This window comes from Hippoglossus hippoglossus, chromosome 23 (genome assembly GCF_009819705.1).
Source record: "Hippoglossus hippoglossus isolate fHipHip1 chromosome 23, fHipHip1.pri, whole genome shotgun sequence".
NCBI classification, from domain to species: domain Eukaryota; kingdom Metazoa; phylum Chordata; class Actinopteri; order Pleuronectiformes; family Pleuronectidae; genus Hippoglossus; species Hippoglossus hippoglossus.
The window spans coordinates 5,884,687-5,901,778 of NC_047173.1; the positions used below are offsets into that span (position 1 = coordinate 5,884,687).

Below are 17,092 nucleotides of genomic sequence, written 5' to 3' on the forward strand. Positions count from 1 at the left end.
TGCTGTGCGTATGTGGGATGAGCGAGGAGCACGAGTGCCAACTATGTGCACCTGGGGCCCGGTTTCCACAGTCTATAAAGTGTGGCCTTCACTGACAGTCTCTCTCTCCTTCTCTGCAGGCACCCGGTTGGTTGTTGCATCCTTAGTTGTCTTCAGTTGCATTATTACCTTTTGGTTTACATGCACCTTGCAACACTCACACATCATGTTCACTCACACACACACACACACACACACACACACCTACACCACTGATTCTACCGACGGCTCACACTCCACTTGTTTTTTACTTTGTGACAGCTGTCATCTGACTTTTAATTGCAGCCACAGTGTCTATAATCAGATCTTATTGGAATGTGCCCATGCAAAGCCAGCAGCCATGATTTAAAGCCCAAGAATGACGAGCAGACATTGATTCCATAACCTTCCCTAAATGATCCAGGCAACAGAGAGGATAGTGTCTCTCTATTCTCTGGCTCCCACTCCGTCTTTCTGCTATCAGTTGTCACTATAATGAGCAGCAGGATTTTGGGGTGGGGTAGGAGTGCGGGGGGGTGGGGGGATGAGCTGCTGTGAGAATCCAGCAGTGGGCGCGGAGCTGGGATGAGCTGCAATTGATTATCTGTGCGGCCGTCTCAGACAGCTCAGTCACAGTGCGGGCTGTACTTTGATACTGCATGACAGCAAAGTAAATGTCTGCCGAGATAATGAGGTGGCCTCAACACACCCTACGTGTCATCACGCTGCCCATCAATGCTCATGTGTAAACAGCCAATAATTGAACGTGTGTGTGTGTGTGTTTGTATTTTAAACGCATGTCAGAAGAAACAGGACAATTCACACTGGCCTTTGTGCCAAGGGGAAGAGAAGCCGCTCCTGATGACCTCCAAGCATCTCTGGACTCTGGAGGCTCATGACCTGAGCCAGTTTAGCTTTCAGGTCAATGAGGAAAAGTTGGATCACTGAAAACCCTTGTCATCATTGTTAAATGATTGGTATCTAGTGTGAAATGTCTCCTGCACAGGCATTTATTTGATTTCTTTGTGGTTATTGAAAGTTAACAGCATAGCACCCACCTCAAACATCATCAGTGGAAAAACTAAAGAGTACATACCAGCCACCCAGGGTACGCTGTCCTGAAACTGGAGCCGACGGCATCAAAGGCACAGATATCTTCTATTCAGGATGAGAAACCCTTCAAGATGGGACATGACTCAAGAGCAGTGCAATTGTAGCTGCTTTTCTTCCGCATTGATAAGTTTTGCCATTTCTTTTCCTTGGGCTACATTGAATGGAAAACCATTCTTAAGCTGGAGTGGCCCAGAAGGGCCAGCTGTAACAAACAGCAAATTTCTCTTTCTCCTTCTTCTTACACAGTCTATTACCACAGTCTCTTTATTCAATGCCATGAAGATAATTCTAAGGCTGGATGTACTGCATTAATTACCATGGCCCTGGAGATGATATGACATAAAATTGAAAGACCGCTCAAAAGACTTGCCCTCTTCTTCTCGGGGTTAATACTTTTTTTTACTAATTTCAGTGTTATGTAATTTTTATTTAGTTTTTCTTAGTATTGCTGGAAGGTAATGGTACAACTATGCTTTTGAAGTACTTGTTTGTACCATTTAACCCTGGACCTTCAAATACAGTTTAGTAACAAGCCTGTACTCAGTGGAAGACTGAAGTGGTTGCTACCTGGAAAGAGAAAGAAACAGTTGGTAGAAAGTGCTATTTATTTTCAAACTACTTGTTTTTATCCATATGTGCATTTTGTTGCTCTGTGGATCAGTGGTTAGAACTTAATACTAAGAATATTCTTGTTATTCTCTAGATGCAAAGGAGTAACGACATTCACAAAGATTGTGATGTCTGCACTCATTATCTTATCTCTTGCATTTGTGGTCTCATTTTTTTGGTCACTACCCAAAGCTCACACTGACAGTGTGTGTGTTTATGGTTTCTTTCTGGAAATTATCTTTATAACATCTTCTCCATTGTTCTCTTGTCTGGGCTCAGGATGAAGAGTCACAGACCCATTTTTAACTTGTATGAACTAAGCTTCTTCTGTATATACACCAAACGTGTGTCTTTCTGCATCTACAAACAGTTTCCCACTGAATCCATATACATACTTATGTTCAATCAGAAAGGGAAAATGGTGGAGCTTCTTCTATTCCTTCTGGTATAGCCCAATTCTTGCTAGAGAAACACAATAGCACTCAGTTTTTGTAACAGCTGAATTTTTATTAAAACAATTGCTGCGTGGCAGTGATTTCTAAATGTTCACTACATACTGATGAATGCATCTTTTCTTTTGTAATGAGCAAGCTTTTGCAAGATTTTCTGGCTGAATTCATATCCTCAGGGACAAAGAGAAAAGCAAATATTGATGTTGGTTCAGCTGAAAGCAGCAGCCCAGCCTTCCTTCACACTAGTAGATGCCCAGATGGTCCCAGAAGTCACATATATGGTTCCTGGTTCCCACTTGTGCATGTGAACGCACTGTCAGGTTCATGACCAGCCAGCCGCTGGTGTCAGAATAGCGCGGCCAAACGGGCAGGCGCTGCTCCCGGCAGAAAGTTGTCTGTCGAGCTCTCGAGGAAGGGTCACCTGTGTGGGCAAAGGCGCCCCAATAGCACAGCATCCGATTGGACAGCAGCTTCTCTTGCGGCAGCATGGTGAAGTTGGCCACTGTGGCTGAGCCAAAGAGGAAGGGCAGCTCGGCACCATGGCAGGCATGCTGGTAGCAGAACGTCAGACCCGACCAAATGCGATGGTCCGACGCTACGTGGTCGAACACATACATCCACACCTCACTGCCCATTGCTATGCCAGCACGTGCCGACCTCCTGGATGGACACAGGAACACATAGTCGGTAACGATCTGTTGACAGAAAATATAGAGAAAGTCAGACTGGAGTTCTTTTCTTCAATGGGTGACAAGGGTCAGTCAGTCAGTCAGTTAGCCAAGCAGTTCACCACTCTCACTGACACTTGTGCTCCCCAGAAGATGACCTCTAATGGCTCTGAGGTCCCCTGACTTTTCCCACTGAGGTTGACATTTTTAACCTTGAGGGAAATATTTCAACAGCTCTTTGTACAGACATTTATTACATTCCATTTTACTCATTTGGTAGATGCTTTCATCCAAAGTGACTTATAACCAGACTTACACCATTTACAACACTTACAACACTGTTGACTACCGTGTTGATGATCCTATGACTTTTGCTATAACACCACCATTAAGCCCAATTCATGCTTCTGCATCGAAGCTACACCGTACGTACGCACGTATCCTACGCACGGGGCCAAGCATTCATAGGTGTGTGTCGGTGTGTGAGTTGTGCTGTAATTACACAGCCAAAATTACACAGCGATAGAGTTTCTATGCTGGTGTTGAATGTCTTCCGGTTTCTGGTCCGCTTATTTACAAATTCTCTGGTGTCCCTGTTTACTTCGGAACAATAGCGAGTGTTACTGAGTGGATGATGTTTGAGTTGGAGCTGATTGAAGAGCAGTTACTTCATTTAGTTCAATTAATTCCTTCAACTCAATTAAAAAATGGCGGTGAGTCTGCTGGAAATGCGATGCTACCAAGCCGACCAATCACAGCTTTTGCGGTCTGCGGTCTGTGGTGTAGTTGTAATGATTTTAATGATCCTCTTCAAAATTCGAAATTTGGTCAGAATGTTGTACTCCCTGCTAACATGGTTACTTAGCAAATGTTACAATGTTGAAATGCTCAACTAAATTGGTGATCTTAATTAACACTATACCTGGTAACATCAGCTTATTACCATTGCCTCCATGGGTATGTTAGCATGCTAATGTTAATATTGTGTGTTATAATGCTCAGAAAGGACTGTCCCAATCTGGGATTTTAAGCCATGTTCAAATGTTGGATATCCTGTTTACCATGTCCGAGTAGAGAAATAAACTGTGTGGCAGTCAGACATTTTGTGGACAAACTTGGGCACTAAAGTAAAAAACAAGCTGCTTTGCAAGTTGAAGACTGGTTCAGCATTGTTGAAGCTTCTTGTTTTACAGTCTGCAGAGTCTTAGCTGAAAAGAAAATAAAGAAACCTAATGAGTATGGCATCTACATGGCATGTGCGCAGCATATTATGAGATGGGCTGGGTACAAAGCTACAAAAAACAAGATCTATTGCTATCTCTTGGCTAAAAGGAAGCAAAAGAAAAGGAAGATAGGCTGTTACCTGGAAACTAGTTTGTCTTTTTCAGCAATACACAACCTGCACCCACACATCTGACACCTGAACACAAACAGGCCGACTGTGGGAAGCTGATGGACACACATGCACTCACAAACACACACGTACACTTCTTATTTTTACACATATATTTGTCTCTTTAAAATTGGCACATGCAAAAATGTATGCATCCCTAACTGTAGCCTACCTAAACAGCACCAGTTCCAAGACACAATTGCATTGTAAGTGTCTTTATAGTTTCAGACTGACAGACACAGTCCAGCGGCCACTTCTATTAAAAATGTTACTGTGCCCATAGGTGTATTATTCTTAAAATGAGGTGTGGTCATGTTCATTTTTGATGCATTGCTTTATTAAGGCAGTAAAATGCTTCTTTTGACCAACAAAAAAACAGTTTTGAAGTCAATGTCTCAGTATATTCCGCTTCATTTCATTTTAAAGGCACATTATCGAGATGGGAGCATGTACTTACAGAGGTGGGTGCACAGTGAGTGCTGCTTATTACTCACACAGATGGTCTATCCACGGGAGACGTGAAATCTCACAAGCAGATCTGATTCCTCTGCAGAAAAGTGCTCTCTCTTTACTACCTGACAAATCCACCATTGCATCAGCAGTGCGCAAAAGGTGCAAGTACCCCTGGCTTGTAAAGGGATTGGGAGATGGCACTCTTCCAACACACACCCATGATTAATTAAGAGACTAAGTCCAACCCTTTACAACCATGCACATGGTACAGAGGCCTTTTTATTCCGCTATTTAACTAGTGAAATTCAATTTGGACAGGCCCGATTGGCCCTTTCATGTTCTACAGACCATGTGCTTAGATTCTTTAAGAAGAGCCCTAAAGGTCATGAAGCACGCAAACACACATCCAAGTGGATACAAGCCCATGTAGGAATTAAGTTATTTTCCTCTGGATATAATGTTTTTCCTCTATTTCCTTTGCTCTCTGTAGAAAAGCGTGCAGCACTGATGTCATGCATCATGTCACCTCCTGCACCTTGTCATGTGTCAGCAATGAGCTTCACAGGAGGTTGATTCTCTCCTCTTCAGCTCCAGCCTGAGCCGTCACCTCAACCAACCAGTAAGAAACAAAGGCGAGAACCGTGGGTGATTTTCTACTTGTGCACACAGACAATTATGTTCACTGGACCACACTAATATGCCAGGGGTACCTCTACAGTGAATGACACACTGGGTCTCTACCCCTGCAGTGCCTTTTAGTGCCAAGGCGGTTTTGTCTTCAAGAGTACAGACATTACATAGGTTAAAAAGGTAAATAATAAATATGTTGGTGTGAACTCAAATACACTGATGTTGTTTACATTCTTCAGAATGACCTTTCCTCTTGTGTCTGTCATTGCATCACCTTAGAAATAAACGCAGAATTTTCTCGTAATGTTAGATTAAAAATATTACAGGTATTGTTGAGCATTATAGTGACCGACCACTTTTCGAATGACTCTGGTTTTCGAGCGTAAATGTCCCATTTCTTTTCTCCATTGAGGTTTTCATAAAAGAGTTTAAAGCCTGGAATTCGCCACGAGATGAATCATGACCATAAAACACTTTTATTAACACAGCAAAACATATTGGAAACTTGAAAAAAGGCAAAGGTACAAGATGTTGTACCTAACTGTTTTAAGAGTAGAGGGACTGCGTGTCCCATAAACCATTGCAAATGGTTTCACGATCTCGTAGCTTGTGGTAAGTTGATATTGGATGGCTAAAATATTATTACTTCCGGAACCACACTCTTGAGCTCTATTTGGAATAGTTTCTTCTGCAAAGAACAACATTGCTACTACCCTGGCAAACAGGGTGGAACCACATTTCCCATGAGCAGCGTACCCTTTGAACCCTACATATGTATGACCTCTTGTTAAACTGCAATCACCACAATGTCTCCAACAGGGCTAGACACAGCTTTTAGAGATTAATCTATTTGCTGCTCTCTGTGACAGAGTACCAGTCTCTTCAGTAATATATCAATTCGACTTGCCGTTCAAAGAGAAGCTTAGATCATCATTCTCATTTGTCCTTGTGCTTTTATTTGAAAAAGGAATTTTTGATTCTGTATGACATTTAATAGAGAGACGTCTCATGGAGCCACGCTCACACTAGCACTGAGCTTTTCACATCAGCTCCTTCCATGACGACTGCTTGACATTTATGATAACCCCCCTAGTCCTTTGGAGGAGTGCCCTTTATGAAGAGATGTAGGAGGTGTGTGTGTGCGTGTGCGTGTGCGTGCGTGCGTGCAAGCGTGTGCGTGTGCGTGTGCGTGTGCGTGCAAGCGTGTGTGCGGATCGCGGGGTCTACAGTTGTGACTTCACCATCTACCTACTGCACCGTGAACTGTTACTGAATGCTAAATATGTCTGCGAGTGTCACCTCCTGACCCCCTGCAGCTCCCTGAGGCTGTCACCTTGCACTTTGCATGTGAACTGCTGGAAGAAAACGGTCTCCTCCGGTGTCATCATGAGCCGTGCCACCTCTGTCACGGTGATCGGGAAAACAAGAAATCTCACTTAGACAAGTGAAACTGTAAAAAGGAGCAATGATATGTAGCCATAATATCATATAGATAAAAAAAAACCTGGATGGATGGATAGGTAGACATATTGCTAACGAACTAATTGAAGAGTGATGCAAAAGTAGTTTCCCACAGTGTGTAAATGTTAACACTCTCCAGGCTCTCATAGAACCTTTCCGTCAGAATTGTTTTTCTTTTTTTCTGTTTTTACTTTTTTATAACATTTATGTTTTACATAGATAATAATTTACTTTATTTAGATATTTTAGTTTTAATCCATTAGAAATCCAGTGTCAGATGATTGCGTTTTCCCTTTTGCAGATTTCCCATTACTGAAAGTCATTAGACCCATTGGACTGTGGCATAGGAGTTAGAGAGGTTCATCCACTAACCTGAAGGTCAGTAGTTCAATCTCCAGCTCCTTAAGTCTGCATGCTGAAGTGTCCTCGGGCCAGACACTGAACCCTAAATGGCCCCTGACGGCTGTGCTGACAGTGTATAAATGGTGCATGACAGAAAAGGCACTGTGTATAGAAGAGTGAATGCGACTTGTACTGTAAAGTGATTTAAATGGTCGATAAGACTGCAACAGCTTTATAAAAATACAGTTCATTTACAAAAATATTGATAAGTAAGTATTGAAAGTATTGTGGACTCAAACAGCAGTCCTACAATCAATCCTGAGGGTTGTAATGTCTTTTTGAAATCCTTTTAGTCATACCGGAGGCTGTATTTTTGTGGTTCTTTTAAATTGTATCGCATTATACTAATAATGGCTCTGGCCTCATTTACACTAATATGTTGCCATGTGACACAGTCAGCGTTTTGTCCTCTGCCGGCCTTCTCTGTCCTTTACTTCATCTGTGACTCCTCGGCCCATCCTTCCTATCACCGTAGATGTTCATGAGAGACAAGTGGCTTCTTAGTGGGAGCAGTCAGGCTGCATCTCAAGCAGACTGACTCCGTGACTCCAGGTGGTCCACATTTTTCACCCATCCAGATGATAGATGAAAATATGTGGTCTACAATAGCCAGACAAACTGGAATCATAGCTCCCTCTGTAGGCAAGGGATGAGAAGTGATATTGATGAAAAGGGATGCACTGAGTTGGTGGCTCTCAAACTGTTCAGGAGCTTCTACACATACACAAGTTGTTCTTTAGGCTGCCTCAAATGTTGCTTTTTTCCCAACTAACGAATCACAGTAGCAAAAGAGAACAGTTGCCTAATTACCCATCAGGCTCCCTAGATGTGGTGCCGCTGGAGAGAGCGCAGCTGGGTCCTTGTCACACACCCGACAGCCAAAGAATGAGTAGTTATCGATGCATGCGTGTGTTTGGGTGTGTCGGGTTGAATGTGTCTGAGTTTTCATTTTTTCACTGGGAGTTTTTTTCCTTTTTACACAAACACTGCCAAAGAAAATGACTCAATATGTTTAAACACAGATAGTGTGTTAATTCTAATTCTCAGTGTCATCTGATTAAAAGTACCTCTCTTTAGTATCTGTCTATGAACTGATCCATGAAACATAGTTCATATTGTATAATCACTAAACTTAAACCAGGAAATACAGGCTCTTGATAATTAACCTTCAGTCATTATATCGTAGGTTTGAGGAAAGGTTTGGGGTTGTACTTTCGTAAAGTATAAAGAACAATACTTTTACTTTACAAGAGGAAAACCACACTTTGGCATTGCGGCTACTAAACAATTTTAAAACTGACAAAAATTCCCTCTTTCCTCCTTTTCCCCTTTTCCATTCAAAATTAGTTTTTATCAGAAATAACCCAAATCCTGAATCCAGTCACGTTGACAGAAGTAAGTCGGACATAGACTTGAACATGATGTGATGACTTTGACGCTAACTTTTGCCTTTAACTTTAGTGCAAAGCAAATTTGACCTGATGATTTTGCTGAATCCCAGTTTATCCTGAGATGTGTGTGCTGAATTTCAACAAAATCCATCTGAGAGTTGTTGAGAGATTTCACTCAAACCACAGATGTAGACCTCAAGGTGGCTCTGGAGAAAAAGTCAGAGGATCATTCATTGCCTTACACACGTGGGATCTAAGAAGGTGTTAATTCTACATGATCATGATGTTATAAACATTATCTCTGTAGAAATGTTGACATTTTCCCCTCTGCAATGACTGACATATTTTCTTGACTGCACCTGCAGCTGATGTTCTGCGGTTTCAGATCCACCAATGTGAACTGAGCTCATCCTCTTACCTGAGCCAGCATGCCCCTGCGGTCGGCTACGCTCCACAGAGGCAGGTACTTGTGCAGGACCCTCAGAGTGTGTTGTTTAAAGATGGCAGTAATGTACACAGTGGCCTCCACTGCTGAGACTGGCTTATTGAAGACGCCATACACAAAGATCACCCCCTCTTCTGAGGTCGTACCTGCGGGGATGAAAACAGTGTCAGTGCAAAAAACAAGAAAACCCATGAAGACTTCCTGTTCCCCATTTGCACAGCCCTGATTGTCCTGAAGTTTGAAAATCTGTCTTTACAGCAGCTTTCATCTTGATGTAATAGGCTGCTTAGTTTCCAAGACATCACATGTTACTGATCTCGCTCCTTCAGCTTTGGATCTTGGGAATTTCCACTTCAAATTGTGTTTTAATGAGAACCAGAGGGAATTTGGCTTCACTGGCCGGAGGTGATTTTCCGGCCACAGTGATGCCAGAATGAACTGATGTTCATGGAAATTTGTGTTGAATCAGACACGAGGATAAGATTAAGTCATTTTAGGACAGAGAGGGGCAACTATTACTTCTCTTCCAGATGCAGATTACACAGCCCGGAATTGCAGCTGTGTAAATTCAGGAGGTTTAGCGTATAAAATCTGAATCTGCATGGTATATATGAATCTATATGAGTAGAAGTACAAAGCAGCAGAAAATGAAGAATAAGTCCATTGAAATTGTACAATACTTGACTAAATCAGTTATTCCATCACTGCATTGCAGGGAGCTTCAAAGTTGTTTGGTCGGTTACGCTCACTGGTTCTTACCCAGCAGCAGAGGCTTCTCTTTCTGCCAGTGGCCCTTCTGGAACGCTGTGATGGTCTGTTCCTTTATCAATTCCCCATCGATGTGCGGACCCCACGTCTCGAAAACCTCCAGGAACCTGAATGGGTTCACGATCTTAGAAGCTGAGATCAGAAATCAAACAACTCAGTTAATAATACGGTCTGATTTTAGAGCAGTGACCTTGAACATTTGGAACAGAGATCCAACAGAAGGAAGTAGGTGGAGTTAAACTTGAATCCTGTAATATAGAACTTTCTTTTTTTGCTCTTCTTGAGTCAGTAGAGCTTAAATGCTTCTTTTGCTTCCAGTGTTTTGGGCCTGAAAGTGAGTTCACGCAAGCAGAAAACAGCGGCTGACGACGCAATAACAGAGTCAGTGATACTGACCAATAACCCTGTCAACCCTGCTGATATATTACAGTCATTTTGTGCAGTGAAGCAGTAAAATTGTCTAATTGCTCCTTTCAGGGTCTCGATGCACCTTTTGTTTTCACAATTTCCTTTTCCAATATGCCACACACAGTTCAGGACTAAATAATGTCTTTCATCATCTTTCACAGATAAACATGCTACACCCCTGTCTTCTTATGTAACTGTGCGGGCAGCCCTGTAGAGTTACTCTAAATTGGGGGGGCGTGGCCTGGTGTGTGCGTCATCCTACTTGTTTTCATCTGGGCGGTGAGGACGGTCTGTGGACTGAGAGAGAGCAGGCAGACGAAGTCGCTCATAGAGCAGTTGGTCTGTTTAGAAAAGTCCCTTCCCAGCCTCAGGGCATCATGTCTTAGAGAGAGATACAGAAAAACAACAATACACTTAAACTGAAGTTTTCTCAAAGCATGCTGGGAACATCATGGAGGGTTTGAATCGTTATGAGCACACGCCTGACAACGCACATCCTCAACCACTCGTGTGCACTGGGTATGTGTGTCCTGGTGTACTCTGGTATAATAGCTGATCTGCTACACATGTAAACAGTTGAATCATTGTTAAGTTCAGAGTTCAACATAAACATCTGTTTGCAAAGAGAATCACCAACACTTTTCAACTATTCATGTTGCGTTCTACACCGGTAGCCGAGGCTGATTGTTTTTTTTCCTGAAGGGGGTCATGTGACATGAGCCTGACAAATCAGCAAAGGCTACATCATGACCAACAAGTGGTTGTGACTATGTCTCAGTTTTTGTTCGTCCAGACGAAACAGCAGCCCTGGAGTTTTTAAACTAAAACAGGGTCCGCAGCGTTTCAAAACTTCTCTGTTTTAGCTGCTCGAAAATTAAAAAAGTAGTGCGGACACCAAGTGTTTCCAAAGCAGAGGTGATGTGTTTTCAAACTACTCGTATGGATGTAGCCTAAGGTGTGAATTGTAGTGTTATGTAAATAATTAATCTTTATAATATTCTTCTATCCTGAGGCAGTGGTGGATCAGTAACACCAGCGGCCGGTGTCGACCCTCAGCTCAGAGGTCCTCACCTGGTCTTCAGAGGGATGGAGAAGGGCAGACTCTGCAGCACAGCTTGTTTAAACAGAGGCTTGCTGCTCTGGGTCATCAGGTGGAGACTCACGGACTGGGCGCCTGCACTCTCTCCAAATATCGTCACCTGACAAACACCACAACACAGAAGCCATTAACGGCCACGATGGACGACTTCACACTTCAGCAATGAGAGGAGCAAACATTACTACCCAGGAATCCTGTGAGTGGACATCAGTGGACTGCACACAGCTGGAAAGTATTGATCCAACTTGTTTGTCATAGTTTATTATAACAGAATGAAATGAGATGAGGAATGATAATGAGTGTAGTTGTCTTTGGGCCTGTTACTTGCATTGATAGGTTATTATAGGCTGTTCAACCTCATTGCTTGCTCTTTGCTTTGATATCAGTTCACACATGTTGACACCACTGAAGGTGTAGAAACATCGAGAAGTTAATCTTGAGAAAAGTGAGGTACCCGAGTTAAATTTCAAGTGCCATGACAAAGTGTCTGAATATTTCTATCAAAATGATTTATCTGTAATAGTAGTTGTGGAATTAACTATTGTTTTTGTCTTGAAAATTTAAGTGGGGTTGTTTTTGCATATTTAAACCTTTTAACTAAGAACAGAACTAGAAAATGGAATACCATGCCTCAAAAAGTCTAGCAAGGTTATAAGCTGAGGTGACCTAGCATGTGACTTTCTGTGTGTGGGTGTTTGTGTCTGTCTGTCTGCTCGCTTGCCTTGCTGGGATCACCACCAAACACCGCAATGTTCCGCTGGACCCAGAGAAAAGCTGCCTGCTGGTCCAAGATCCCATAATTCCCTGCGGCTGAGGTGTGAGGGTCTTTGCCCGACACGAGGAATCCAAAGGCCCCTTCAATAATGCATCAGTTCACATGATCAGCAGCGTATAATTAACTGCAGCAAGTCACTGATTTCCTTCCAGCTCCAAATTACTGTTCCCTTTATTAGGCTGCTCCATTTAAATAATGGCAGGCACGAATTATCCTGTCACACACACACACACACACACACACACACACACACACACACACACACACACACACACACACACACTCTCTCTCTCGACTACATGAATAAACAGGTTACTACACTGGAATAAAGTAACTAATGTTCTTACCCAGCCGGTACTCCATGCCTACAACTATAGTGTGGGTAAAGTTACTGATGAAGCGTCCGTCATACAGCGGCTTGGAGGCAGAGCCGGCAATGAAGTCGCCGCCGTGGATCCACACCATGACGGGCAGTGGGCTCTGCAGTGGGGAGTGGAAGTTCACATCCAGAGGCACGAAGATGTTGAGGTAGAGACAGTCCTCGCTGACCTTTGAGACGAGAGATTACACAGGTTATTCAGGCTCATTGGAATTGATATTCATATTTTACTCCACAGTTCGAGCTGTAACTTCTTATCCTGACAGGCCATAAATATCATTTGGTTATTATGTCAATGGGTGAGATTTATTTATGTTTTTTGCCTACAAGAAGTCTTTGACTTAGAGAAACATGCTTTTACAGTTTTTTTTGGCAGGTTCTTAAACCAAGTTGAACAAATTGATGCTGTCACACATTCCCAATATATCTGGCTTTAAATTACAACTATGAGGCAGCTTATTTTTATACACTGCTGCTCATAATTATATTTGAATGATATGTGAGTGAAGTTTTATTGTCCTACTGATCACCTGTGGTACTGTAGCTTTTAATTGTTGTTGCTGTAATGTTATTTTTATATGTGTAATCCCATAAAACTGGGCCACAGTTACCAGTCAAGTCACAGCAGCCTGAGTGAAGTTACATTTCAAAGTGAAAGCCAAGTCATGGTAGATTACGATGAAAGTATTTAAGTCTCAACATATTTACATTTTTGTCGACAAAAGGTAATGAATTTCTACACAGCCATGTTGTTCCTTCAAGTCAGGAAGCAAAATTTAAAATAATCAGCATTTTAGAGACATTTTTTGTCTCAAGGCCTTGATGTTTCTTGGCTACGGCCCTGCAGAGAGAGACAAGAGTTTGCATGTGACACAATGTTGGAGCAAACCAGAGCAACATTTTTACTTCCATTGAAGCTGTTGTTATAAGTCCACACCCTCAGAAGTATTGGTGATTCTTTAGTCCCTTCCACTATTTACTACATTAATGTGTCCTAAGTATCTTTGACTGTGAGACACATGATATAACCAAAATTCACCTATTGTCCTTTTGTGCGTTAGCGCAGCTGCCATCTTTAATGCTGGTGAAACCTATTTTACTGTTGCTCTCACTTCAATACCAACAATGCAAACAAGTTATGTCTTCCTGAAGTTTAAACATCATGATGCAAATAAGTGAGAAGTTGGGTTGTTCCTTACTTTATGAGGACACTCCGCAGTGATAGGTCCGCTGCAGGCCTGCATGCATGCAGCCCTCGGAAAGGAGGCATCATAACCCCCCGGCCAAGGAGTCACAGGTCTGGGGGCTTTCCAGCGGTAAGCCCCAACAGGGGGGTCGGCATATGGTACCCCATAGAATATATGGGCCTTATCCACTGTAACCCCCTTAATCTGGCCATCTTTAGTTAACACTACAGGTCCAGGAGCCCCATCTGTGTCCTGACTGCCTGGCTCGTCCTTGGTCTGCTCCGGGATTGAGAGGACCTTGAGGCGTCCCGGCTCCTTGGGGGAGTTTATCTCAAAGTGTCGGTTGATAATGAACGGCTCGTCTCTCACCAGCGGCCCAGGGTAGATAGTTCTCAGGAAGCTCGCAAGGTCGATGTCATCATCATTTTTCGTCTCCTCTCCAGAGACCAGTATTAAACTTAGTGGGCACAGCAGCAGAAAACAGGGCCAGCTCTCCATGTTGCCTTAGAATCCGCTCATGCTTCCCCAGACGCTGCTGCTCCGATCAGGATTTGACTTGAATTATGTTCCCAGCTGAGCCCACACGACACCCTGCAGCCTGAGAGTCTCCACGGACAGTTCTGCACAACTTGTGACTCCAATTTAGCTGATTGCTTGTTAAGATTTCTCAGACAGAAGCTGCTCTGTCTGGAGGATCGTCCAGTCGACCCAGAGCAGCTGGACACAGACTCTGTGGTGCAGGACAACTAATGGACAACAAGTCGTCTTTCCTATGCTTAATGTCATTACAAAGTCACAAACAGAGGGTGAATAGAGAAAAGTCAAGGAGCAGGCATCATTGAAATATAAGAGTGGAGTCCTGAATTGTTTCTGAGGTGTTAGATGTTTACAAAGTCAAAACAGAACATCTAGTTTTTTCTAGATTTGCCATCTGTCTTGGAAACTACTGAATGTATTTACCTCTTGATGATGTAGGAAACCTTCCCATTAATTAATCTGAAAGGGAAAACACTCACAATTCAAGTGCAAACCAGAAGCACTGCTTTATCTTAAAGGTATTTCTGCCTCTGCTAAAAAGTCCCAAAGTCCATTCTCTACCCTTCTTTCTACACCATAAGACTATAGGACAGTACTGTAGAAGACACATGCCAAACCTGTCCAACATTACATTTACCATAAGAATAGTTTACATTAACTTGTGAAATGTGTTCACACAGTTAGAAATACACTTTTAACAGATGTCAGGTGTTGACTTAAAAATGTTTTTCTCTTTTTTCTTCTCTATCCCTCCTTCCTCATTTTCCCACTTTGATGTATGAATGTTCCCTCTTTTGCTAAAACACGTTTTTTGCCCTTTTGTAGGTTTAATCGACATGTGGATTTTTTAAAGTGCAGTATCCAGACAGACAAGTTCGACAATGTTGGACGTGCGGACCAATCACGTTGCTCCAACATTAATGACCAATCACCGTGGCGATTTCTCCTCGTCCGTCTAACATTTCCAACTTTTGTCCAATCACGGTAATAATTGTAAGAACTCTTTTTCGTGATTTCCTGTTAAATATGTAGTTCAGGTTATGAGATATTTCAGCGTTTTGTACAAATTGTCGTTTCCCACAGTCAGGATGGCCGAGCGGTCTAAGGCGCTGCGTTCAGGTCGCAGTCTCCTCTGGAGGCGTGGGTTCGAATCCCACTTCTGACATGACTTTTTAATTTTTATTTACTGTGACTGTGTGAGCGTCTGTTTCTATGTAAACGTCTGTTGTGCTGTTACATCAAAGCTCATTGAGAGAGATTCTTACCAAGGTTTGACCATTTTAGACAAGCTTATACTGACAACATCCACTGGAGGGCAGCAAAGACCAGGGAACATGAAAGTCCACTTTCTGTGAGTGCTCCTTAATGGCTATATCTGTCTGTCTGTCTGTCTGTCTGTATATCTATCTATCTATCCTACACTGCACGATAAATACCCAGATACACAGATAAGTGTTCAGCTAAATGAAGAGCATGACATGGAGGACAATGTGGAGGAAGATGGTGGCTTCTATGACATCACAGTGCTGATCCCACCAGTGTCAGCCTCTGACTCCTGGTCCCTCTACAGTAACATCTGGCCTCGGGTCTCTGAGAACAGCTGGTCTGGGATTCACACAGCCTCTACTGGTCCCAGCACATCCACCCCAGCTCCTGACACTCTGTCCTCTAGAACTGCAGTTTATGTACCAGCTGGCAGTGGTGAGATGATGTGAAGTACATTTTTATTGTATCTGTACTTTTGTAGATTTATTTTTTGGTACTTTTACTTGACTACATATATCAGCAAATATCTGTACTTCATACTTCATGACAGTTTTATAATGTATTGAGTAATATGTTCACTTAAAAGCAAGTACTTACTCAAATAGAAAAGTTAATGTGGTACTTTTACTTTACTACATATTTTGTTCTCAAGTTAAACATTTGAGTTCCTCTTCCATCACTGCATGATGAAGATATAGTCGGTGTCAGTTGACGTTATTGATATGAGTTAACGAACATAATGTCCCTGGATACCAGCACATGGACACACTGAGTACTGTTACTTTACTGTTGGAGAAAAAAAATCACAATTTCAATATTTGAAGTCTTAATTGTATTTGTTGTGTGTTTTAAAGTGTTAATAATAACAATAGTGATGGTTATAATGATGATGAAGACAACAATGAGGTCACGTGTTATTTACACGTTAATTAACTTGACACTTGACAAAAAGACTCCACTCTGAAAGTGAGAGACAGAAACATGGTCACAGAAGGTATTTCCTGTGCTGTTTTTCTCTTTTTTCTTCTCTATCCCTCCTTCCTTCTTTGTTGTATAAATGTTCCCTCTTTTGCCCAAACGCGTTTTTTGTCCTGTTCTAGGTTTAATAAGAATGTTGGACTTGAGGACCAATCACATTCGTTGTTCCAACATTAGTGACCAATCGGCGATTTGTCCTCGTCCATCTAACATTTCCAACTTTTGACCAATCACGGTACCAATTGTAAGAACTCTTTTTCGTGATTTCCTGTTAAAGATGTAGTTCCGGTTATAGGATATCTGGCGGTTTTGTACAAATTGTCGTTTCTCACAGTCAGGATGGCCGAGCGGTCTAAGGCGCTGCGTTCAGGTCGCAGTCTCCTCTGGAGGCGTGGGTTCGAATCCCACTTCTGACAAATATCTTTTTCATCTATCATCATGTTTTTCAGTGGAATTTATAGCTGTGAGTTGATATAGGGAATGAATAGTCGAGCGCCTATGGGGGGTTTTGGTGTCAGCTGCATGTTGCAACATGGATCTTTTCCTCTGACAGAACGATGGCAAAGATACTTAGGTCTTAACCCACTCAATCCTTGGTTCTTACTGCTTTACTGGAGCCTAAAAGTATCTCTGCAGGGGAGCAGCAGATAATATGATAGC

The 17,092-nt window shown here is 42.4% G+C and overlaps 1 protein-coding gene and 2 non-coding genes across 3 annotated transcripts; 2 read left to right on the top strand and 1 right to left on the bottom strand.

Moving 5' to 3' along the window:
- Positions 1-2,233: 2,233 nt before the first annotated feature.
- Positions 2,234-14,553, bottom strand: LOC117757171 (crystal protein). Its single transcript, XM_034578010.1, has 8 exons — positions 13,664-14,553; positions 12,433-12,634; positions 12,032-12,165; positions 11,283-11,410; positions 10,474-10,592; positions 9,795-9,935; positions 9,009-9,181; positions 2,234-2,887 (listed from the first exon to the last, which is right to left on the bottom strand). The coding sequence occupies exons 1-8, from the start codon at positions 14,147-14,149 to the stop codon at positions 2,435-2,437; spliced, it is 1,836 nt and encodes a 611-aa protein (XP_034433901.1). The 5' UTR covers positions 14,150-14,553; the 3' UTR covers positions 2,234-2,434.
- Positions 14,554-15,270: 717 nt separating this feature from the next.
- Positions 15,271-15,353, top strand: trnal-cag. The gene has a single exon. It is a non-coding gene; the product is annotated as a tRNA-Leu (tRNA).
- Positions 15,354-16,765: 1,412 nt separating this feature from the next.
- Positions 16,766-16,848, top strand: trnal-cag. The gene has a single exon. It is a non-coding gene; the product is annotated as a tRNA-Leu (tRNA).
- The last annotated feature ends 244 nt before the right edge of the window (positions 16,849-17,092 follow it).